This window comes from Pelmatolapia mariae, linkage group LG5 (assembly GCF_036321145.2).
Source record: "Pelmatolapia mariae isolate MD_Pm_ZW linkage group LG5, Pm_UMD_F_2, whole genome shotgun sequence".
Lineage (NCBI taxonomy): Eukaryota > Metazoa > Chordata > Actinopteri > Cichliformes > Cichlidae > Pelmatolapia > Pelmatolapia mariae.
In genome coordinates, this window is record NC_086231.1 from 21656583 (window position 1) to 21682152 (window position 25570).

Here is a 25570-nt window from a genome sequence, read left to right on the forward strand (position 1 = left end):
GAGTGTGCTGAAGGCTGTGTGTTTCTCTCTGGTTTGTCCTTTTGAGGGAAAGCGGGCTATTTAAAGCTTTAGGGGAGGTGGAATAGGTGTAACATTGACTTGGCAGTGTAGGCTGCAAAGAGTTTGCAAAGTGGGACATAAGAGTGAGTCCCTCTATTCTTCCAGCCTCTCTGTATCTTTTCTCCACTTCCTCTCCCCATCTCTGAGTGAGAACGAGAAACACAAGGTGCAAACCCAGAAATGTCAAGCCAATGTCAAGGGGACGGAGTCTTTCTTTTTATTAAACATCCAGCTCTTGCGTAATAAACTCTTTTTCCTTTCCCCTGAGGCGATGCTGCCCACACAGCACTATGAAAGATGAGAAGCTATCCTGTTGTAGCTCACGACATCAACGCAAACGCTGCATTCCCTTCTCAGACAAAGACTGGCGGTCCGAGCGTGTCAGTGTGAGTTTGTTGTGTGTGCTGTTGGTGCGTTGTGAGTAAAAAGCCACAGGTAAGGAAGCTCACCTCAGAATAGATTTCAAGCGGCTCCGTAGCATCAGTTGTTAATGGTAACAGACCACATATAACAGAGCTGCATGCATCTGACCTTATTGAGTAGGCTGTGTGTACGATTGATTATTTGCTTCACTCTGCATTGCTCCCGCCTGCAGCAATGTGGAAGTAAGACCGGATTATGACACCATTCCTGCCTCACTGAAAAACACACGTCAAGCACACAGAAGGCTTTCTTTTTGTGCTTCTTAACTAGCACATAAATAATCATTAAAAGTGCCGCTGGATGTACCTGTTCTAGTCATATATGCCTTCATATATGCAATGAGTTCCTGTTTTTAGAAGAAGGAAAAAAAGTTAAGGGGAAGTATTTTAAATACAGGCACACTAAATTTGCATTTGGAAGCTGACAGAGAAGTTCTACATTTAGGTAAACTAGGTTTGTACCCTGCTTTCCTTGTGGCATCTGGCAACTGCTATGCAACGTAGGCAGAGAAGTCCCAACTGAAGATATGTGATGAAAGCAAACAGAGTAGGGAGAAAGCAGAACTGGGGCTAGAGAGGAAGAACACAGTGATGAATGATCTGTCCTTTATGTAGGACGAGGTGTCTGCAACTTTTCAGTAGCCCCAGAAAGCAAACTTTCTGCCTGATATTATTCTGGGTCAGGAAGCCTCAGGGGTAGATGAGAAGCAGAACAGGCCTGGCCTGTCTTTGGCCCAACAGCACACTGGTCTGTGTATCACTTAGTCCCACTGTGTCTTCCCGAGAAGCTCTGCACGTGAGCTGAAAAACTGACCAGCTTGGTCTCGGAACAAGCGTCACATGGACTATGTGTCAGCCCAGGCACCTTTAGGTTTATTTAGAAGCTGCTGCATGTTGAATTTTTCCTATTTTAATCTAAAGTATGTGTTGTAAACCACGAGCAAGGACACGGTAACAGAAAATCAATGACAGCTTTAAAATATAGTCCACCTGCCATCTAGAGGACACGAGCAGAATGAAGAGAAAGCACAGACACTGACTCTTTGTTTGATCATATAGTATCTTTTACTTTGTTTTAAAATTACTGTCTTGTAAATAAACATAAGAAAACATTTAGTACAGTACAAAGTCCAAAACACTGATTATGTAGATCAGTGCAATCAGTGATTCATGTTTCAGTCCACGTCTGCAGATCCGCTCCAGCTCAATGAGTCTTATACAAACATGGATTTATAATATACTTATTATAGGGATTTAAAATATTAAAGACATAGTTTTCCACATTTTCCCAGTAGCTGTATATTAAGTACAGTAGTTGAACCTTTTGGTCCCAGTAATGAATGTACACTCATTTGTACAATCATTTCTTTTTCAAATCAGTGCAAAAGGCATAGAAACTACTTATTCACTTTCATCTCCACAATACAGTACATGGCAAAGCAATAGACACTATTATACATATAAAGTTACTCCCTATTTGATGCAGCCTGTGCTTCAGAGCAAATTAATGAGATCCAGTGCAAGAACAAATGTTGAAATTAAGGCATAAATAATGCATGTTTGACTAAAGATGAGGCCTTTTCTGAGTTAAGCTGACAGGTGTTATTATCGTTTCAGCCTCTTCTGAAGTATTCAACATATTCAAAATATTGTTAGTAATAAAACTTGGAAATAATCGACAGCATTTCACCACAATTTGGAGGAGTGACGCTGATCAGCTGCTGGGGGAAATACAGGTCACAGCATTTTAATGTTCTACACTGTCAGGTATCTGGGCCAATGCATCTCGTGGTTCTCAGCATCACACCTGCTCTACCAGCAGGCAGGGGACACTTGGAGGTTGACAAAGTAGGTGATCATGTCCCTTCTCAAAGAACACAATGTCTTCTTTTCTTCAGTCCAGCTGGCAAGTTATAACTTGTAAACCTGCAGTAATAAAACAGTGTTTGTTCCTCTTCGCTGTGGTTTCACAGTCAGAAGTTTTTTGAGGGGAGCAAGTGTGTAGAAAGAGAAAGGCAGACTTTTCTTTCAGCTTATTCTATAAAACTGTGGCTTCCTCCATGGCGTTTGCCCATCTGCACAAGGAAAAGATTTTAGATCAGAAAAGAGTCATTTTAGTCTGCACCATCTAACAATAACCAGGGCTATCGGGTGGCTACGTTATTCACTGAGCTAATTTTATGTCTTATATCTCAGTTTTTAATATTAGTCTATCTTGGCCAAGAATGGTAGCTTTTCTGTTTTCTCCCCAAATTTGGTGTTATTCATGCTTAAATAGAGTTGAAGAATTGCTGTAGATGGTCTGTGGGTTAAGGTCAAGTTGTTCTCCCAGAAAGCAACAACCCGTCAATGTGAAGCCATCATTTAGTTATTTTTACTGGCAAAGACACTGTGAGTTCCCAAGATCAACACCGGCATCCATACAGCAGTAATGCTTGTTGTGTTTCAAACTGAGTCAGGCTAAGAGCTGCGAGCCTCTTTCCATTTTATGGGCTATCAGGTAAATGTGCTTCTCACCTCTGGGCTGTGTTGTTATCTTCAGCTTTGAAAGTGTAGTACAAAGTGTTTTTGTGGTACAGCTGGAAGACATTGGCCTCTTCATCTCTCCTCTGCTTGTCAGGCAGCCTCACTGTGAAACCCAACAGAGGTAAACTCTCTGACGCTACTTTCTCCTGCAGATGGAAGATAAATCAGAGGAAACTAAACAGGTTATAACATACAACACTTTGTTATTAAACCTGCAGTCTGTACAGATGTAAAATATGTGTGGTTTAGGTTAAAGGGGAGTGCATATTTCCCCTCACCTCTTGGGCTCTGTAGGTGTAAAGCACCTTGTCTTTTAGGAGGAACCACAGTCTCTTCCAGTTCCTTTTGCTCTTCTTGCTTCGCTGTAGACTGCCACTGATTGAGCCTTCCTCCGACACTGTCACCTGTGTAACAATGGCAGTTTTACTTAATAAAATGGCATAGCTGTCACTTCATGACCAGCGATTCATTAACCTTCATAATGCATAGACTCTGTTGAATTTACCTGTGTGAAGGATGCAGTGCCTTTCCGATGTCTCCAAATATTGGGAGTATGAATGTTCTGGAACACGGTGGAGAGCGGACGACTGGAGCGGTTTGACCGAGGACTAGTCTGCCCTGACATCACAGCGGCGTCTCCACCTGTGGAGAGAGCCCACACTCCTTCAACCAGCGTGAAGTACAGCTGCTAAATTACAACCCAATCAAATGAGAACTCACAGCAGAGGCATATTTGCTGCGACTATGAAGACGTGCACGAATAACGATGAAAACTGCACAGTAACAACTGTGTGAATTCAAGTAATATACTAATGCAATGATAACACAATCACATTTATTATTTTGTCTGACCACTTACCTGTAATAGGTAACTGTACCGTGGTGCAGCTGACAGTAAAAAAGCTGTTGTACATAATAGCAGCCAAGGAGTTTCATCTTTAATTTAGATTGTTTATTTTATTTTCCAATAGTACAACTTCCTGTCTTTTCCGAATATACATTTCAAAGGTCCTGAGCTTCATTTCTTTATATTTTGCTTCCAGACTTCCAGAGGAGCCAGACTTTCTTGATTTTTTGTTTTTTATAGTGGTTTTGAGCAATAGCTCTCCAGGCTTTCTCAAAGTTCTTTGGATGTTGGCAGCTTTTTACTCAGTCCCATCCACGTTCTTGACCATTTTTGAAGGAATTTTTTTATTTGTTTGTTCGTTTGTTTAGCCACTTAATACTGATCTATGAATCATTTAAGCAAACAAAGACACCTAACTGAAGGGATGAACCAGCAGTTTTAAACAATATTATAAGGTACATATTTCCCTGTATTTTCCTGTTTGTTTGCACACGTTTCACTAAATCAATGCACCTATTTCAGATCTTCTGGCAAAATATAAAGAAAGGAGGGGCGACTCAAGACTCTTGCCCAGTATTGTACCTTTGGTAAAATAAACATTTTAATCTTCTAGCTGTTTGACTCCACTCACACTCAGTCCGAGCATAAAGTTAACTAATCAAAAGGACCTGCATGTACAGGTAAAGACAAAGGAGATGGGTGTCAAACATATGGCTCAGTGCCCCAAAGCGGCCTGCCAAAGACTCCAATCCGCACCACCACATTTTCGATTGATTTTCTATTATTAACTGTATTTTCAGAAGTTTTACAGCCCCTATGGGGCCATTCATACTAAACCACAGTAATCAAGTAATAGGTGAACATTTAAATGAAAGAAATGTTTCACATTATTCACTTATCTACAGTAGAAAATATTAACGTACATTTCAATTTAAGTATTTCTTTGTCATGTAGAGAAACTGGGACGTTTTTGAAATAGTACTTCTTTTTCTTATATATAGATAACTGAGGGATTTAATGTGTGATTAAACTTCTTTATACTTAAAAAAAAGGGGGGAGCTTCACTGTTCTAACCCATTTGAGGTCAAAGTCGGCTGCATGTGACTCATGATGTAAACTGAGTTGAAATTCTTAATATATGATATTCAAATGTATTTGAGCACATTTTTCTCACCTCTCTTCTTTAGTTCATTGTAACAGTGATCGCACACTTTGGCCATGCGATCTTTCATGTACTTCAGAGGGTATCTGTTCCTGGAGCAGCTCCGACAAACAATCTGTGACACAAATATACAAAGGAACCACAAAGCGCATTAAAACAAGCTTTAATGACGATTAACACTTGCGAAAGCTACAGTTTGCTGCATCCTGTCTAAACTGTAGATTTTAAACTATCTTAAAGCTCAGTGTTTTATTTGTATGTGGCTCACCCGTCCACAGCCATGGCAGTGGTGTCTGCGAAGAGTGAGACTAAAATCCGAGGTGCAGTTCATGCACATCATCACTTGTGAGACGGGAACAAGTGTGGGAGCCTTCTCTCCTAGAGTCAGCCGGAGGCGATCTCTGGCCTGGCACACACACACACACACACACACACACAGACGCACAGAGATATATCAGTCTCATTGTGGTTGGTGCGGTTAAGCATGACTGAAGAAATATCAGTAAAGTATTAACACAGTTGTTTGGAAGCAGGGTTTGCTCACCTCTCCAGAGCAGCTGCTGAATGTCACAGAACCTCTCATATGCTCAGTCACAGCGCGATTAAGAGTGTAAAACCAGTCCTCTCTTTCAAAAAAGGAACTGCAAAATATACACACAAGCTCAAAACAAGCTCTGTTGTTTCAATTCAGCTAGACACCTAATGTGATAGTATCCACTTTCATCTCTTTAGTTTCAAAGGTTTTAGACTTCTTTGGTAGCAAAATCATTGGGGGTTTTTTTCACCACCATCAGTACCACAGATATTATCGATCATTTTTACAGGATGCTCTATATTGTGACCCACCTTGCAGACAAAGTGATGGAGATGTCTGTTGCCTCTATCTTCAGTGCATTTTGGACATTTTCAATAATGGGTTTACTGACCTGAGCAATCATTCAAGATCAGACATCCAGACATGAAGAAAAAACGTACAAGAAATTCAAACACATTCTTGAAATATCCATGTGCTTTTATGGATGTAACTTGCATGTAAGCTGGCGATTGAGCATTACTGATTCTAATCTTAAGACTGACCTTCAGCCCAGTGAGGGGCAAAGTGTTTTTCAGTCTATATTTGCCATCCTGCTGAGGGTAGGTGTAAAGAAGCACATCATTCATCTGACAACAGGCAGACATGAGACACAGTTAGTGAGTGCAGATGAAAGGCTTTGTTAGAAGCATAAAAACAATAGTCAGCAGTTAAAACAGTCAGCTGAGCAGTTCATTGTTCATGTATATGCAGCTTTTCTCCAGTAGGCGTCACTCTAGGGTAATGCAAAACTTGACCACCATGTTCACATTTAAAAAAGAACAGCATTTTTTTTCCTTTTAATTATCAGCAGTTTTCTTGCACAAAGTAAAAACAGTCACAGTGTATTTGAATGCTTACAAACAATAATTTCTCATGCATGAAAACACAATCAGACCCTTTTCTAAAAGAAACCAATAATCGATTTTCACTTCATTAGGAACTTATCGGTTAATTTGAAAAATGGTAAATAAAACTGTGCAGTCACCCTCTATGTAGATTGCGTCTCATGTGTCATGTCCCCTGTATGTTTGACCTCCAATGAGAACACCAACGTACATGCATAGTTTGACAGTAGAAGATCGTTTTTAGATTCTTCTCCTAACAGGGAAAGTTTGCCTGTGCTTCCAATGTGTTTTTTTATGAAACAATATCCAGCAGTTTGAAATACCAAATTTTAGAATTTTTCAATGAGGAAATCCAGGATTAAAGTTGTGAGACAACCAATAAAAATATGCAGATTATTATTTCATGTCTGCAGGGGATCTGTGAATTGATAACTCCTACTTATAAATGTTTATGATTATACATATGTGAGATATTTGAGACAACAGTTATCAAAGTCGGTGTCAAATTGCATCATTAAAGTTTTTATTATTTTTCCAGTACATAATTTTATTTACTGTCCCTCTGCATTTTAGTACCGTCTTTGAGGAAACTGCCAGCTCCTGCAGTCTTGTTTTATTATGCTCTCCCCAACATTAATCCCAATAAGCTTGGAAAATAAAAGTTATGCTGCGATGATTATCAATATTCCTCCAGAAGAGACATTTACGAGGGTTTTTTTTAGTGTCGAGCTCAGACCACAAATTTCAAAAACACCACAGGAGGGAAAAACAATCCACCTCGGTCATGCTCTATGGATAATATGCGAAGGCGTTTAATTTCCCAACCTCTCTTGATTGCAGTATTTTATATTTTATATCTTTGTATTGATTTTTCAAACTGAATTTTTAGAGTAAATAAACAGAGCGATTGTATTAAGGTGGTTACTAAGTTTATGCTTTCTGTTTCATCAATGACATCCTTCTCTACTCCTTTATCATCTTATCGCATGAACTTAATAAGGATCAAATGAAGGAGCTAAACGCATGCTAGTCTAATATTTACCAAACACAATTAGCCTTGTAAAGCTCTACATGGATCGCTCAGTTTTTAAGGAGCTCTTGTTGACCTTCCCTGTGCTGTCAGTAAAGGACTGGCTCAGGAAGCCAGCATTCAGAAACATCCTGTCAGGAAACCCTGCTCTTAATAGCTCAGTCTGGACATGGAAATAGACCAGACAGAAAATGCCTCACTCTACATTTTACACCTTTAATAAAAATAAGAAGTTCTAATTAAGCAAATAGCACACATATCTTAAAAAGTTAGTATAATAAGAGACTGGTACATGAGTCTTTAATACCAATGTCCTGCAAACAGGAAACAACATTTACCAAAAACAGATGGCGGGGCTGTCGACTCTTCCTGCTGACCTTCATCAGCGTGCCCTCCTTCACAAAAGTCTGACGGTTAAAAAAAAAAAAAAACATGATTTAATCAAACCAAGCATTTCACAACTCATCAAATCCTGATACAAAGAGGGCATCTGCGGTAATTAATGTTATTTTAGACCAGGCAGTGTGGGGATTCCCAGCTGAATGATTGTGTAAAGGGCAGCAAGGAGTGGTGCAACAGAGACAGGGTGGGCTGGCAAGCTTTAAGCAGAAACAATACTGTTATCAGACACATACCCTGCCAGGCTGAAGCAAGTCCCGCTGGCCACGAACACTGTACTCTATGTTGACCAGACGCAACAAGTTCTCCTGAGAGACAGAAAGAAAAGGAGAGGGGTGAGACGCCAAAATAAGAGACGGATGGATGAAAGGGCATTATCGTCATTTTCCTGACAACATCAAGATATTTTTATATTTTGTCTGACTCCAGAGTGGAGATATCTCTTAAATCAGACAAACATACCATATATGTTTCGCTTTAGACCATGCCCAATCAAAAATGTCATTATGCCAGACATGTGACTCCAACTACACAGTTGTAGTTGGATGCTGATTTGAGTCTCTACTTATGACTATGAATGTTTGATTTAAGATTTCACTCTCAGAGCGCAGCTACAGCTTTTAAAAGTGGGGAAGAGTGTGCCCAGTTTCCTGTCAGTACATCCAGCAGTTGTTGCACTTTCAGGTATTTTCAGATGGTTCACAAAGGCTAAAAGGATAAAGTAGATGTAGATTAGAAGAAATAAACAAATATATACTACACAAAGTGTTTTATTTCTTTTGGGGGGGGGGATTTCCTGAAATTTTAGCTTATTTGCTTCTGACTGAAAATATCAGATTTTTCCTTCCAAAAGCTGGAAAGGTTGGGAACCACCAAATATGTCTCAGTTTAGTGTGGCTGCAAAGATGTCTGAATGACAATAAGAAAGGATTAAATGATATTTGTTCATATTCTAACATGACAAAGAGGAGAGCTGTTTAAACAGTGTAATTTTGATGATATCTTGGGTTGAATGCATTATTAAATGTGTGCATTTAATAATGCATTCACATTGAAAAGTGACACCATTAATAAGGGAGCAGTGAACTTTCCTTCTCAAATAGGTCTATAAACCAGTATCATTGATTGTACTCCTTGTTGAATTTTGCATTTGTGTGTGTGTGCTCTTAATAAGATTTTTTAAAAAGTGTAATTCTGCATCACAGGTGGTGTTGTGTGTACAAGAGTTAACATGTGACCCTTACCCCGTGTTTTAGGCTGTCATTCACTTGATCTGCGATGTCAGACATGATTACTACGGCAGCTGAGTAAAACAAACACAGACAGAGGGATCAGGGTAGAGACGTCAGAGAGGATTGTTTGGTTTCTTTCTGCAATACCATAAAGTTAAGGTGTTAGTACTATTGTGACTTGGCATAAATAAAGCTGAACTGGATTTATTTCATTTCAGTCACGACCACAGTCACATTAAAGGTTTGTATAACTGATGAGACCTTTCTTTTTTTCCTTGCTTCTGTGTGCAAAGTGATTAAGTTAGGAGTCTGGAAGTGTCTGCATGTTTGGACTAGGTGGCTCCCTTATGGGAGATACAGCAAGAGATAGTGTTGCTTCAACGTGCCTTCTCATGAATTACACATTACTGTCTTCAGGCAGAAAATACTTTGAATGACTCCTCGGTGGGTTACCACCAAAAACAAAGAAATCTAAATTGGCTCTCTCATGGCCATTTCTACATGCCAAATGAGCACGAATAAATTCTTTCTAAACACACAGCCACAAACAGAAGCTGGCCAAGCTCTCCTGTGAGTAGGAGAGAGTGTGAACTTTGCAGCCTCTGTGCACACTGCTGCCTGCTCTTGTGATATGTTTACTGTACCCTGAGTGTCTTCATATTCCTTGGAATCTGGAGAGAGATTGTTCAAGTAATCTGCAAGAGAAAGAAAAGAAATGAATTCCTCCAGAAAGTAAAGAAGACAACAATGTTGAGTAAGATATATTATCTAAATACTGTAGGACGGACGCTTTGTCCTGATTTAATTAAATTTTGGCTCACCCGTGAGGAGCATACGATACTGAGCCACACGCACGATGACCCGCAGAAGCTGATGTTTAAAGGAGGCATTTTCCCCAGCTGGATTTTTCTCCTGAGATACATACATATTTGTTATTTCCCTTAATCACAGCTGCCCTAAAGCTCACATGAACACAAGTCAAACAACGCCAGAGTGATTAAAAAGGCAAGGAATGAAACTGTCTACAAAAAAGAGGACAGCTGTATCGACACACAAGCTATACAACATCACAGGAGCTTTGAGGAGAAACAGTCATATTTTAAATGTGAACAAGGGCCAATAACCCAAACTTCCTGTTAGCACAGCGGTTTGTGAGTTTGAGTGTGTGCCTGAACTTGTATTTAGTTATTTCACACAGACACTGCTAGCTACAAAAATGAAAATCTTCATTAGTCATTAGAAAGATTGGTTCAATGCTACTGTTAAGAATGGGGCTCGGCAAGTATTGAAGGTATTTGCCCAGTAAATAAATGTAATGGACACTGTAACATATTTCTGTTTATAGTATTTTTGTGATAATTTTTCACTTTTTAAATTCATAGTGATAAAAAACAACTATTCTGTCAGCAGCCTCTTGTTTTAAAGGGTAGACAAAGAAGCTCACTGCGTTGGCATTAATGCACAAAGTAGAATCTAAGGACTTTTAAACACCGGTGCTCTTAAATTAGACAGAGAAAACTGCCCAGCTCTGCAAACTTTTACTGCCAACTCCTCTCCTTAGTGGTCTGTAAAATGGATGGAAAATATTGAAAATTCCTCTGTCCATAAATAAAACACATGTACACTGTGCCACTCGACGTTGATCTACAATTAACTGGCGTTATTAAAAAACATAATACTTGGTGTAACCAAACCCTGAGGAGAAAAACAGCAAGAACAAACTTGAGACTGACCTGCTCTGAACTCTAAATAACATGCGACTGAGAATAAAACTACAGCTATTTAAGAAATGCTTATAATGCTTTTTTGTTGTACTTATTGTTTTTCATACTCCAAACTTATCAACTTAAAGGCTTTCCTATCTGTTGGTCTCTGGTTAGACAAACACATTCCTGTGTCTGCTTGTTTAATTGAGGCTAATTATAACTGCAGCCTTGGAGCTAAAATTAGTTGCTAATTAATTTGTGCCTGTGTTGGGAAAGTTCAAAAAGCCATTGGTAAATGCAATCGACATAAATTTTAAGAAAGATTTGGTGATTAAATTGTCATTCTGAAAGATTTTTTAATGTCTTTATTTGTCCTTTGGGTGCCATAATTGCTCCTTTTTTGGCAGATGAATGTAGCTGCCGCTTGAAATAAAATGATGACTTCTAGCTACTTAGTGTCTGACTTTTCAAAGCCTTATGTCTCTATTTCTTCTCTCTCTGTCATACACACATGTACACACACATATATGTATATAGAAATCCATACCTACTTAGACAAGTATCCTGCATTTAATCATCACTAACTCTGTTTTTGTTTTTTTGAACATACAATAACAGTATAGGTTTTCTACTTGACTTCTTGGCTATCTAATAATGTCCTTATAGTAAGAAAATGCAATCATAGCTGTGCAGCTTTCACTGAGCACAGCAAAGACCATTTGATTCTCAAAAACACCTTTTTCTTTTTTTCTTTTTTTTTAAATTTATAGTTTATTTTAACAATATGCCATTTTGAATTTGGTGCTACCTTTCACAAGTCAGTTAAAAGAGCCTGTCATAGGTCATACCTCAAAACGTTGAACAATCTCCGCAAAAGCGGGCGACGTTCGGCAGCTGTCCTCCAGTAAAATCATGCTCCGATCGTAGTGTCCGATGTAGGTGGTAAAGACCAAAAACTCTGCTTTCCTGCTCAGGAATATATCTGCAATCGTTTGGCTGTCCTCCCTGAATGAACAAATAGAGGTGAGATCATGACAGAGAAGTACCCACTGCCCTTAGATTGCTTTCTGAGCAACACAATAGAGGAAGAAAAAGGTTGGAAAGGATTTTTTTTTTCAATAATAGCTTGATGTGTTTTCATAGGTGTGTGTGTGTTGAAGTATTTGCTATTTAACAGTAATGTATGCTGTCCCATCGCTCACCAGTGTTGGATTCGATTCTCTAGCTCAGTAAGGATCGTGCGGTGCAGGGTGTAAACATCAGGAAGCTCATTAAGAATCTCTCGAAGTCTCTCATCATCCAGCGCAGGTTCCCCTTGGTCTCCTACTGTCGACCGAACAGCCTCACGAAAGTCCTGGCACATGGATGAGTGTGGAGGAATTAACTTTATGTCACAGTTTAGGTTAAAATATTACTTCCAGTTTCCCAAAACCATGCAGTTAGCCTCCAACAATCCGTCCCTTTCTCCCACAGCTCTCCCACAGCAGGGAGAGCATAAGCTAATATATCAAGGAATCTCATCATCTCTTCAAGTACTGGAGTGGTTTAGGTCACTGGTTATGCCCTATACTGTAGCAGGAAGCAAAATGAAAAAAACAGGGTTTGCTCCTGTCTCATTATCACAGCAGAGGTGCTCCACACTGTTTCAGTGGAGCTACAAAGAGGACAGCAGAAGAAAAGTGTACTTGTGCTAAATGAGTGTGGTGAAAATGAGCTTGTGAATGAGTAACTATGGTCCAAACACACAGCAAAGCAGACGCAGGAATAAAGGTATTAAATATAAACCTGAGCTATAATGTTACCCATACTGAATATCTGGATGCATACAGGAGATGTAGAGTGGGTTGGTTAATTGGAAAAGGATATATATACTTCACTTACTTCCTGGAGCACCTTGAGGGCTTTAACATGTCTGTGGGTAGATAAATAAAGCCACAATTCAGCAGGATAGTACTGGGAACAAGACTGCTTTTAGCAGATATGTTTAATAAGAAATAATATGTTAAATAGGAAACTTACGTTCTCTCTGAATCCACCAGCTCTTTGACGATGTAAAAGGCTCTGGATCGACCATCAGGCTGTAAACAATCATATTATTTACTTGGAATAAGCCTCACGTTGGGAGAAACTAAAGCATTCTGGCGCAGGTTCAAATGTAGCTGGCTAACCACTCAACATCATCTCCAAGCAGCAATCAAATTCTAAATAATGAGGACAGCCCTGTAGTAGCCCATTAACCTCCATTAACCTGCATTAAAATGCTGGCACTGGAGGACATTTTTGCAGTTGGCCAAGGTGAAAAAAATCAGTTTACTTTGTGTTATGTTACTCCCTTCTTACAATACATCTTCATTTCTACCAGTCCTTTGGAGGAAAGGTGACTTCTCTGTAAAAACAATTAAATAATTAAGTTTTATTTCTGAGGATGGAGGATTTTCTAAATAAGAGTAGGTGAATAAAAGGCTTAGTGAATGGGGACTTCTAAGCTAAGTATGTTATGGACAAGATATTTAACATTTTGTTGTAGAAATCTGTTATTCTACCTATAAAAACTTTTTTTTCTCCCCTCAATGTGCCTGTAAGGAACCCAACCTGTCTGTCATAGTTGTTTTCTGTCACTGCCTCTTCTTCCTCAGAGGTGCGTTCTTGGTCTTCTTCACCCATTGTCTTTCTCCCATCTTCACCCACTGGATTAACCTGTGGACCAGCTGCCAGCGCACACATGTTGTATGCTTCTGTATAGGCACTGTGGGAAGCAACAAAAAAAAGGGGTGGCTGGTGTGAAACAAGTCAGCATGCTGGATATACAGTCCAAAAAAATGCTACAGAGTATATGCACACTCCTAACAATAATGACGAAAATTCATGTAGCATTTTATTGGTTTCTTTTGCACTGAATTTGGTCAAATGGAAGTTAAAATTTCAAAAATATGTTTAATAATATCGCTGTTGTTGGCTTACGTTTATGAGACTGTACCTCATTTGGTTTCTGGCTCATAACACTGATGTAACAGCCTCATAACTACTCTGCCTAATTTACAGTTTTGATTTGTTGAGAGCAAAAATATTTTCAAATCACACTTTTGCCTGGTAAAAAGGATAAGGGGACTTATTTCATCTCAAATTCTCCCAAGTCTGGTGTCACAGGCCTCATAGTGTTACTGACTAAATTAAGTAAATGTGGGGTATTATTTAAGATGGACAATAGTCCAGAACGTAAGGGGTTTTATGAAGATATGGAGAGCAGAACTTTAGCACCTTAACATAAATACAAGGACACAGAGCTAACGCTGAAACAAAATAATATTTGCCAAGGAGCATCTTAAAGCTCACTAAATACGACATTTTAACCTATTTAATCCACAGAAAAGTGATTGCTGTGACCAAAACATTCCAGCTGTCTCTGCTTTTTGACTTACAAGAAGTCTGGCTAAACTTACCTACCTTCAGGATCCATAATTGTTTTCATCATTAATCGACAAAAATCTAAATATATGTGGAAAGTGCTTGTTCCTTCTTATTCCTTAATAATAATATATCCACAGACACTTTCCCTCGGTTCTGAAGGACAAGCTGGAGAACTCTGGGAGCACTGTGAGAATCATGTTCTTTGATTTCTCCAGTGCCTTCAACACTATTCTTCCCTCGGTTCTGAAGGACAAGCTGGAGAACTCTGGAGTGGACCATCACCTCACTACCTGGATTTTGGACTACCTCACCGACGGACCACAGTATGTGAGGACTCAGGGCTGTGTGTCGAACAGGGTCGTCTGCAGTACGGGGGCCCCACAGGGAACGGTTCTGGCTCCGTTCCTCTTCACCATCTACACTGCAGACTTCTCCCACAACTCCACCCAGTGCTTCCTGCAGAAGTTCTCTGATGACTCTGCTATAGTCGGCCTCATCACTGATGGGGACGACAAGGAGTACAGAGGACTGACTCAGGACTTTGTGGACTGGTGCCAGCTGAACTACCTCCAGATCAATGCCAGTAAAACCAAGGAGCTGGTGGTAGACTTCCGCAGGCACAAACATCCTCCACTGCAACCACTGAACATCCAAGGTATGGACATTGAGACTGTGGACAGCGACAGGTACCTTGGTGTTCATCTGAACAACAAACTGGACTGGACTCATAACTCAGACGCCCTCTACAGGAAAGGGCAGAGCAGGCTGTACCTGCTGCGGAGACTCAGGTCGTTTGGAGTGGAGGGCCCACTCCTGAAGACCTTCTATGACTCTGTGGTGGCCTCAGCCATCTTTTATGGTGTGGTCTGCTGGGGTGGCAGCATCTCTGCTGGGGACAGGAAGAGACTGAACAGGCTGATCCGAAGGGCCAGCTCTGTTCTAGGATGCCCTCTGGAACCAGTGGAGGTTGTGAGTGACAGGAGAATGGTGGCTAAGCTGTCATCCCTGCTGGACAACATCTCCCACCCCATGCATGAGACTGTGACAGCACTGAGCAGCTCCTTCAGTGGGAGACTGCGGCACCCACGGTGTGGGACGGAGAGATTTCGCAGGTCTTTCCTCCCCACTGCTGTCAGACTCCACAACAAAGACTTTAACTGATCAAACACACACATCCACAAATGTGCAATAACACAAATGTGCAATAATCTTTCTGGCACCGTTGTATTTTTCACTCTGTTGTATATAGCATTTGTATTCTATTTTATCCTATTGTATATTTTATTCTATTTTATTCTACTGTATATAGTATTTTATTTTATTCTATTCTGTACAGTTGTGTACTGTATTTATTCTTATTTTATTTTATTCTAATTGTCCTTCATAACTTTTGCACTGTCCACTTCCTGCTGTGACAAAACAAATTTCCCACGTGTGGGACTAATAAAGGTCATCTTATCTTATCTTATCTTATCTTATCTTATCTTATCTTATCTTATCTTTGTTATAGACACTGGTTCAAATGCTCAATAATGTAAATATCCAATCAGCCAATCACATGGAAGCAACAGAGTGCATGTAGACATAATCAAGATGACCTGCTAAGGTTCAAACTGAGCATCAGAATGAGGAAGAAAAATGATTTAAGTGACTTTGCATGTTGTTGGGGTTTTTTTTTTGGTGTCTGTTAGACAGGCTAGTCTGAGTATTGAGTATCTACTGGGGTTTTCCCACCCAGCTGACTTCTGCATTTACGAAGAATGGTCCAGAAAAAGAGAAAAATATCCACTGAATTGCAAAAATGCATTTTGATGCTGGAGGTCAGAGGAGGTCAGACTGCTTAAAACTGATAGGACGTCTACAGTAACTCAAAAAACACTAGTTATGAAGTTATGCCGAAAAACATCCCTGAATGGATGAAATCATTAAACCTTTAAGGCGATGGGTTACAGCACCAGAAGACCAAGAAACAGTGACAAGGTGTCACTCCTGTCAGCTAAAAACAGGAAACTGAGGCTACAATCCATGCGGGCTCACCAAAATTGGACCATAAAAGATGGAAAAAATATTGTTTGGTCTGATGAGTTTTGATTTCTGCTGTAAGATGCTGCTGAAAGCATGGATCCATCCTATCTCACATCAACAGTTCAGGCTGATGGTGGTGGTGTAATGATGTGGGGGATAGTTTCTGGGCACCTTTAGCATCAGCTGAGTATTGTTTAAAAAGCACAGCCTTCCTGAGTATTCCTTAAACTTCAAAGTTAATTCCCTACATTCAAATAGCCTCCACAGTCACCAAATCTCAGTCCAATAGAGCACCTTTGTGTTTTGGTAGATCTAAAGACACCCGTCATGGATGTGCATCAGTCAAATCTGCAGCAACTCTGTGATGCTGTCAGTGTCAATATGAACCAAAATCTCCAGCACCTTGTTGATTCTGTGCCACAAAGAATTAAGGCAGTTCTGAAGCTAAATGGGAAATCAACCTTGAACTAGCATAATGTACCTAATAAAGTGTCTGGTGAGTGTATATTGCATCCCCTTGGTTGAAAACCACTACTCTAGCCTTAAAATGTGTCATTTCATTTTTCCCCCACACTTTGACCAAGTGATTCTATAATATGAGCTTCATTCATGTGAGAATAAATCAGATGAATTTTATTTAACCATTCAAATCATCTTTATGCTTCACATTGAAATATCGCTATAATAAACATAGTCGGTGTTAGAATTAAATGTGAATAGATAAAACATTGCAGGTCTGCAAAAGCCAATAAACTGATTCTGAAAGGCCCGCGGTGACAACTGTACCCGATCAGGGACACATGTTGGTATTTTATGCTATGAGATTTCCTTCTGCGGGGAGCCCAAATGAATATGCTAATGTCTGCCGCTCAGCGGGGAATGTAAGCTATGCAAATAACAACACATCCTTAAAGTTACAGTGGTGATGCAGTAGTCCTCTACGTGACCAGATAATTGCTTTGCCAATCTTCCTGCCATGTTTCACTCCAAGCACCGGTGGATTAAATCCCACTGAGATGCAAATTAGCTACATATGAACAACATATGTGAGCAGTTCAGATCTCTGCATCACACACATTAGAGCTGCATGGCCCATTACTGTTTACTAGATCAAACTTTGAATGAGATACCACAAAACTGCACGGACAGTCTCTATATTAGGCTTTTATATCACTGCCAAAGAAACTGCCTCCGTCTCTTCACACACTCCTGCCACAATGTATGACGTCTCAAGGCGAAATGTGCAGCGATAAATTACAGGAGATAAAAAATATTGTTTCTATCTTTTTCCTCAAGCTAGGTTCCCAATGAAAGCTGACTGGAGAAAAGACACCAATTATCTCCAAACTATCTGTTAATATGGCTCCTTCAGGCTATTGCAAAATTAACATCCTCAGCCTCTAACTCTGCTGTCCATTTGGAGAACTGTGATTATGCTGGCTTTACTCTGTAGAAGCTGAAACACCGTGCAGAAATCATATTAATGCCACTGTTTGTTTAGGATTAACATTAAAAGGTCAATTAAGCAATTAATTAGTCGTGCATAAAAATCAGCAAATAATTAAAAAAAACAACTGATTCATTAATTATTTTAAAAAGTTTTATTTCAATCCATAAAATGAAAAAATCTTGTTACTGTAGCTTCTTAAATTTGACAACTTTGCTGATTTATTGAGGTTGTAGCTATTCACTGTTTACGTAGTATTTACGATGGAGTTTTGTTAAATACTTTTTTTCCCCGTTTTGCTTTGACAAATAAGGCTCAACTGGATTAAGTAGATTATTAGTACTGTTATTTTTTAAAATCGTTGTTGTTTTGAAAGGGAACTTACATCTCTGACCCTACTAGACAGATACAAAGTCAGCAGGAACTGGAAGGGTTTATGGGTTTTTTATAAACCCCCTTTGTAAGAATTGAAAGCGTGATGATTCTTTAAAAATATATATTATATATTCAGTGTTAAACTTTAAGCATTATATACATAGCTGACCATTTTTTCGCAAAATAATTTTTCTCTTGAAACAATTTTAACGTTACATGAGTCTCTAATGAGCCTCACGTTAATTTGCCTTTTCCAGTTAATTTGCTTTTTATGCACCTTGACCCTGCAATTCTATCATTGTTATTAATGATTAATTTACATCTTAGCACTAGCATCATCATTATTATTATTAACATTATTAGTGTTAATTTTGTAACCCTTTCTCTTTCCCAGGTATGATTGCTCTGTCTCCAAAAAATCAAGATGGTGACGATTATATTGTCAAACCAGGGGGCAACCTCTGTGAATGAAATATGAAGTCAGCACAGAAGTGGCAAAAACTGCAGTTCCTCAAGACAATGCTTAAAGCTTTCTGCAAAAGACAGTCAGCCCCTACAGGCTCACACTTTAAAATGTCCAGTGTTACAGGACAGAAAAACACATTTACAGCCTGGTACTAAAAACAGTTTCAGCATCGATGGATAGGCAGCTGGAGCCAGTTGGGTAGGCCTCACCCTAGTTCAAGTCATTAAACTGGACCTCCCAACTCTGTGTGCATTTGTGTGTGTCATGTTTGTGCTGTTTGAGCACTTTTAATGTGTTATCTGACTGATCTTTAGCTTTATTGTTAGATAGACCATTGCAGAAGTCTGTGCTTAATTAGCTGATATTACCTGGTACAGCTTATGAAAGTAGCTTGCTCACCATGCTGGCTATAGTGGTAACTTATACCATCATTTATCCATATAAGGGAATGTCTGGCTCCAAATAACACAGAGACAAAAATGCTGATGTTGAAGCTTCAAAATGCAGAATTTATAAGTTACAGTTATACAGTCAGGGTGGCTATGTCTTTTATACTGTCTATGTACCAAACACAAGGCTTCACAACAGGACGTCATGGAGGTATCTTTTAAATAAAGTCTGTTTTTTAAATTTATTTGTTGGGTTTCAGCCTTTACTTTGATATAACAGTGGCAAGAAGACACTGGGAGAAAGACCAGGACAAAAGACATGCAGTAAATGGCTGTGGGGCATAATCCAACCTAGGCCTCTATATTAGGCTTATGGCATTTGGGCCACTTGCTCAAATCAGTGAGCTAAACCAGTGTTTGTAACCATGACAAGAGAAAGCAGCAAATGCTCTGGTTTTTGTGTTTGTGTGCATAAGTTACCTGCCTGGTCTTTGCTTGAAATGTATCCCTTAGGTCATTTTCACGTTTCTTACTTTTTTTATTTGTCATTATTTTAAAAATATTTTGCATTTTTTGGCCAAAATAAAGATTCTTGATGAAGCCACCTTGGGCTCTTCAATATTGTCTTGGGCATTTTCACAGTTCTCAAATGTGTAGTAGATAAACAGGTTAATTTACTGTGTTAACTCACGCTGCAATACTATGGGGAGCCAGTGTGTGCACATGCAAGTGAGCACAGTGTCCATATGAAAAAGCTGGAATTTAAACAAGTCCCTAAATAATAGTATCCACGTGTAGTTTAAGGCACCAGAAAAAAAGTTTGCCCAAACCAGAGTAATAATAATGATATGCTCAGCCCTACAACATGTTCACATGTTCATCATCAACTCAAGGCGTGTGCAGGTTGATTTATTGATTTAAAACGTAAAATATTTAAGTTTATAGACTGTAAAAACTTCTTGTGAGGAAAATATATGAAAGGATGAAGACATCAAGCTGTTCATTGATGACTAAGAGTCGGAAGTACACCTGTATGTTTTCCAATGGTTGATTTTAGGAGTTAATTTTCACAGAAATGATATAGAGTATAAAATACAATGGTCTGTGTCAAACCACACTGTGTCAGCCTCTTCAGCAGAATTAGTGTATTATAAGCCCTGCTGTACAGCTTTGTTTGCACATATAGTATAACCTAAATGGTGAACATGAGGAGAGGGAAGCTCTTTGGTGAACAACTGCTGACTACAGAACACACTGAGATTGTATCACTGCCTGTTGTTTCTGAATGGCTAGAGACGAGCAATGACTCCAAAAGACTCTGACTATTAATCATCGTGGACAGCCTGTATGATATGGGCACAGCTAACAGGAATGTGGGGGTGGGGGGTAAGGAGGAGGTGGGTTAAAGTGAGAGCCGCCTGGCTGATCATACCAACAAACAGCATCCCAGTAGGGACACAAGAGGCTCTGCCTACAACATCAGCCCAAAAGGACCCCATTTTCTGCACCTAAAGGGATGATTTATGAATGAAAACAGCCCGTTTTCAATTACATCTTAAGCCACTACCCCTACACCAGCATTTCCTCTTCTCCCACTCAACAAGCCATGACAAGACATATCCTCTTTACATACCTGCAGGGATCATAGCATCAGGGGGGTCTCTATATAACAAATAATGATAATTCCAAGGACATTATTAAAGTGACCATGAAGTAATAAAAAAATGGTAGTGGCAGGAATCACTAATATAATGCACAATTGCCATGCGTGTTAGCTGTTTGGCTTCTTGGTCTTTTAGTAAGACACTCCACTGCTTTGGTGCTGATGGATTTATTGCAAAAACTCTGGGATGGACAGACATAAAAATTGTTGCAGAGATTCATAATCTCCAGACGGTGAATCCAGTCTGGAGCCCTAACTTAGATAACATGTCTTTCTTCTGATAGCATCAACACGTCAAATTTGAATTACATAAAACCTTGCATGTGATGTTTAGTGGTAATAAGCAATTACCAAGCTAACATTTTAAACCAACATTGTTATTGTTTTTAGCAATGTCATCATTTAACTCAAGGCAATGCTACAAGCTTTGGTTCATTTACATACCTTTCTGTTTCCTGTTCAAGTGACTGAGTTTTTTTCTCAAACCCGGGGAGGCTGCTCATGTCCACATAACCATCTGTCTCATTGGCAGCAGACAGCACTCGACTGGGACGGACAAAGAAGTCTGTGAGAGGTATCTGCCGAACAGGCCTCCGCTGCGGCACCTGAAGGTTCTCGTAGTCTGAACTGATGGCCGGAACATTCTCGTAGTCAGAGGTATCTGTGTTGGGGACGGAGATGGACCGAGGCTTGGTCAGGGGGAGAGGAGTGAAAGGCACACGAGAGCGATCCTCGAAGGACTCCACGCGGACAACACTGCGATTGAGGAAGGCCACAGTGTTCCCTTTCCTTCTGCTTTCCTTGTAGAACAGGAAGGGAGAGGCCGGCTCAGGTGAAACTTGTAGTTTGCAGACTGAGCGTGAGTTCAGCTGCGGGGAGCTGTTTATGCTGCTTCTATCTAAATCCAGCAGTCTGCTGGGCGTACGTTGGCTGGACTCTGCTGAGGGCTTAAAGAACGATGGTTTGACATCGACCGCGGGCTTGTTCTCTGTCTTCCGCCTAAATTTAAGCATAAGAAAGCGCTTAAGGGAGGACTTCTTTTTCCTGTTTTTCTCTGATGAGTCTCCCTCAATGAGAAGGGAAGGAGAACTTTTTGTAATAGGCCTCTTAGTGATGTAGGCCAGCTCAAATGGAGGAGGGATATCCACTGCAGATGTAGGTGTGGATAGGGCACTGGATGAGAGAGGGGAGCGCCTGGAGAAGCTTTCAGATGAACAAAGGGCACCTCTTTGTCTAGGAGATCCTTCCCTGTAGACACACAGAGATGAGTCTTGGCCCTCCATGGACAGGGAACGGGGGTACAGGGACAAATAATGGGGTTTTGAGTAACTTTTGTGCCGTGTTGAGTTTAACATGGGGCTGCTGCTCATTGCAGGTTGTCCAAATCCACTCGTGTAGGGCTTCTGAAGAAACTGCACTCCTGTATCCTCCACTTTATTAGTAATGCGGTGTGACAAAGAGTGGGATCGAATCCCAGTCACTTTCCTATCAAAAGGAAAACCATTTTCCACATACAAACTTTTCCCTGGCTCCTCGTATAGATGCTCATCGCTGGTGTCCTGCTCCGTGTCAGTGGTGTCATCCAGAAAGGGCACAATGTGGCCCTCCGAGTCATCGTCGTCTCTGAAGACGTCAGAGTCGTTTGGGGACAGGAGTTGGCTTCCTGAGCATGAAGAGGTCAGTGAGGTATCGGCATCTGTTGGTACTGAGATGGATACCTGCCTGAACCTCGGCTGGAAGTACAAATGATTTAATACGTCTCCCACTGCATGAGAATTAAGCTCTTCAGTTTTGACAGGCATCCTTTTCGGACATATCCTTACCTTGTTTTCATGAGTGTTGTTAATGTAATCCTGAGAACCCAAACACTCCGTTTGTATATTTTCGGCTGTTTCCTCATATTTCCTGGCTGATACTCCATGGCTGTTTAAAGAAGAAACAGTACCTTGTGTGAGTGCACTCTCCAGTGGTCCGCAAGTTTTGTCTTTCCTTGGCATCAAGTCTCGGTTTATAATGTCCTTCGAAGAGATGTAAAATGGCTCATAACCTGGATCACCTTCTAAGCCAGTGTGTCTCTTAGCTGCACCAGAGATCTGTTTCTTGTCATCAGGAGTGAAGTCATAAAATCGGGTGTCCTCTTGGTTTTCACCTTTTTCTTTAATCTTAGGGCTACACCTCAGCTTTAGGATGTTACAAGTGAAACCGCAGTCAGAGACTGGTTCTGCTTTCTCTTCATCTTCTGCTAGAAAAACACACTTGTCATCAGCCTCAGTTGTGGTTTCTTCACCCAGGACATCAGGTTCATCTGTACAAGACTCAGTTAGATCGTCTGCTGTATTTGCATCCTCTTCAATTTGGCGCTGCTTCTTGTTCAGGTCTCGACTTTCAGCAGAATAACAGCCTGCGTCCTCATCGATGCTGTTAACAGAAAAGTCTCCCACAGAGATGCCATCTGTGTCGGCCAGCGCCTCACCTGCATCGCAACCTTCAGCATCCATGTCCTCCGTCACATCTGTGTCAATCATCTCCACTGCCTCCTCCGAGTCAGCCGTGGGTCTAGCATCACTGATCCAAAGTGTTTCCAGGGAATCAGCTTCCTCTGTCACAGCACTGTCAGTTAATCTCCAGTCCTCATCCATCTTCAGAATCATATCTTCATCTTCTTTTTCCTCCTCTGTCACATCGCTGTCCTCCAGCCCATGTGACCGCGATGGTGAGTCTGTTTGTGGTGATTTGAGGATGTAGGAGTTAAATTGTTGCTCCGTTGGCAATGTGTCTATAATTGCTTTGTTTAGACCATTCTCTGTCTTGTGCTCCTCATCAGCCTCACAATTTGAGGTTACCAGGCTGCCATTACTGCATCCTCCCTGGCTGCCATTTACCTCTGATGTGACTTTAGGTTTTGGGGCTATAGAAGGTTTAGGACCCCTGGCTGCAGACAGAAGGGGGGACAGCTTGGCGTGACAAACAAATCTTGGCTTGGGAGCAACAGAGGGCTTGGTGCAGTCTGAAAGAACAACAGGAAAAGGAAACTGTAAGATTATGTGCTTTAAAATAGATTGCAGGTCATTTGCATTGTTTCACTGTGACCTAAAACTGATTAAAGATTCACAAATGATAAAACTTTGAACCGTGTGTAAGAGTCATATTTAGCTGTGCACATTTTCTTCACAAAATCTGTAGAATATTTCTTTGTAAAAATATATATTTCCATACATGAAACTGACAGTACAAACTTTTCAGAAATACACCAAGATAGCTCCTCCAATTGGTACAGCTTGGTGGTGTAAGATTATAATAAAAGATGCTAAATTAGTAATGTATACTTTGATATTCTTCAAGAAAGAATTGAAGGGAATTCCCTGATTCACTTCCTGTGATTCAAGCAAGAGACACTCCTGTCAGGCTGCCTGTACTGCTTTAAGAACAATGGGTCACTTTACATGTCGCAAAGGACAGTGCTAATAAATCAGCACATGTACTTCATGTGTATTCAATACATGAATTACATCAATACATTATGCGATGCACAATATCAATATAAAGGAAGTGTTAAATTAAATAGGCAATTATGGCAGTTGCCTATAAATAGAAAACATGCAGTTAAAGCTTGATTCGAAGTTTTCAAATCCCAAGCGAGCTTCATTTTTGCTAAAGCGCTCTCTTTTCTTCTATATAACCAACACCATACTTCCCTGTAAAATCAAGAAACACTGGGTAAAGGCACACTTTGATTTGCTCCATATCCTGTTGCTACCGCTGGAGTCATTCATTTACGAAGAAAGGAGTTAAAGTGATATGTATATATATAACTGTAAACTTCGTATGTCTTCTAATTTTCTAAAAATGTCGAAAGTGAAGCAGTTCGTGGCTCGAGGCAAATCGTCTCACCTGTGTTCATTTTTGGAAAGCGAGTATCTCCAACATCTCGTCCGCAAAATCAGCCAGGACACAAAAAGTAATAAAAAAAAATGGAACAAACAGCAAACTCTGTTGAATAGTCCAAGCAGAGAGTGAGTGAGTGTGCCTCAACGCAGTCCTGCCTTCTGGGAGGGAAACGCTGCCCAGCTGATCGCTCGCTGGCGCGTCCTGGTGCGCGCCGGACGCGATTGGAAACTGGAATAAACCGCACTTGAGGAGAATCCCTGCACAGCAGCAGGTCCAGTCAAGTGATGGAAATGTTACAGTCCGCCTACAAATGAAATTCAGCGATGATTGGTACTTTACTGTAATCAGTAAATATAACAGGGATGAGATTAAACGGAGTGATGTGGATGTTTTACGTAGACAGTCACTCAATTTGTGTAAAAGAAACATAATTTAACGCCTGTTCATGAGGTGGACTACACACAAAAAGGACAATTCTGGGAAAATCCCATAAAAGCAAAAAATGCAACATTTTGTTCCAGGGTATTTTTATATAAATATATTTATATATATTTATATATATATATTGGTTATCATCATATACTTTCTTATAGTTTCTATTTTTAGCAGTTACAAAGTAACCAAATGTTAAACATTATCACGAGATAATAAAATATACAACAAAGTCATGGCTTGCAACTTATGGGCAGTTTTTTAAAGTTGTTGTTGTGAAACTCAATGGTTGATTTATTAGTGTCAAATCAGAGCAATGACTGGATAATATTCTCATAAAACAGTTTTTCTTAGCAGCATAAAATATATTTGAAATTTCAGAACAGCTCTCTTGCATTGATAAACCGGCTTTGTTTCCCTGCACGCCCATCTGTCCGTCTGATTGCTGTACAACAGGCTCCTTTTTTGCACAACAGGAAGCTGCTCTCCCATGTTTCCTGCACAGCCCAACTTCACATCCTTAGCAGCCTATGGACATCATTTAACCCCTCAGTGCATTTTACTGTGACTCACCGGTGGTGAAGTAAGGGGAGTTATTTTTACTAATCAATTGTAGTCAGCTGGTGAAGATTTATAACACCAAAAATATGTGTGTGTTACAGCAGCAAACAGCA

General features: G+C 40.2%; 1 protein-coding gene across 2 annotated transcripts; it reads right to left on the reverse strand.

The window, feature by feature from the left end:
* Window positions 1-1536: 1536 nt before the first annotated feature.
* On the reverse strand, window positions 1537-24680 carry LOC134627791 (FYVE, RhoGEF and PH domain-containing protein 5). Of its 2 annotated transcripts, none has more exons than XM_063474181.1 (21): window positions 24468-24680; window positions 21021-23583; window positions 13396-13549; window positions 12823-12881; window positions 12685-12715; window positions 12006-12157; window positions 11652-11808; window positions 9919-10009; window positions 9742-9792; window positions 9110-9168; window positions 8102-8173; window positions 7805-7873; window positions 6095-6178; window positions 5864-5943; window positions 5562-5658; window positions 5286-5423; window positions 5030-5132; window positions 3514-3650; window positions 3314-3412; window positions 3000-3154; window positions 1537-2557 (listed from the first exon to the last, which is right to left on the reverse strand). In XM_063474181.1, the coding sequence occupies exons 1-21, from the start codon at window positions 24475-24477 to the stop codon at window positions 2521-2523; spliced, it is 4398 nt and encodes a 1465-aa protein (XP_063330251.1). In that variant the 5' UTR covers window positions 24478-24680; the 3' UTR covers window positions 1537-2520. The 2 variants fall into 2 exon arrangements, with proteins under 2 accessions (XP_063330251.1, XP_063330249.1); XM_063474179.1 differs by having other exon boundaries at window positions 3287-3412.
* Between the last annotated feature and the right edge of the window lie 890 nt (window positions 24681-25570).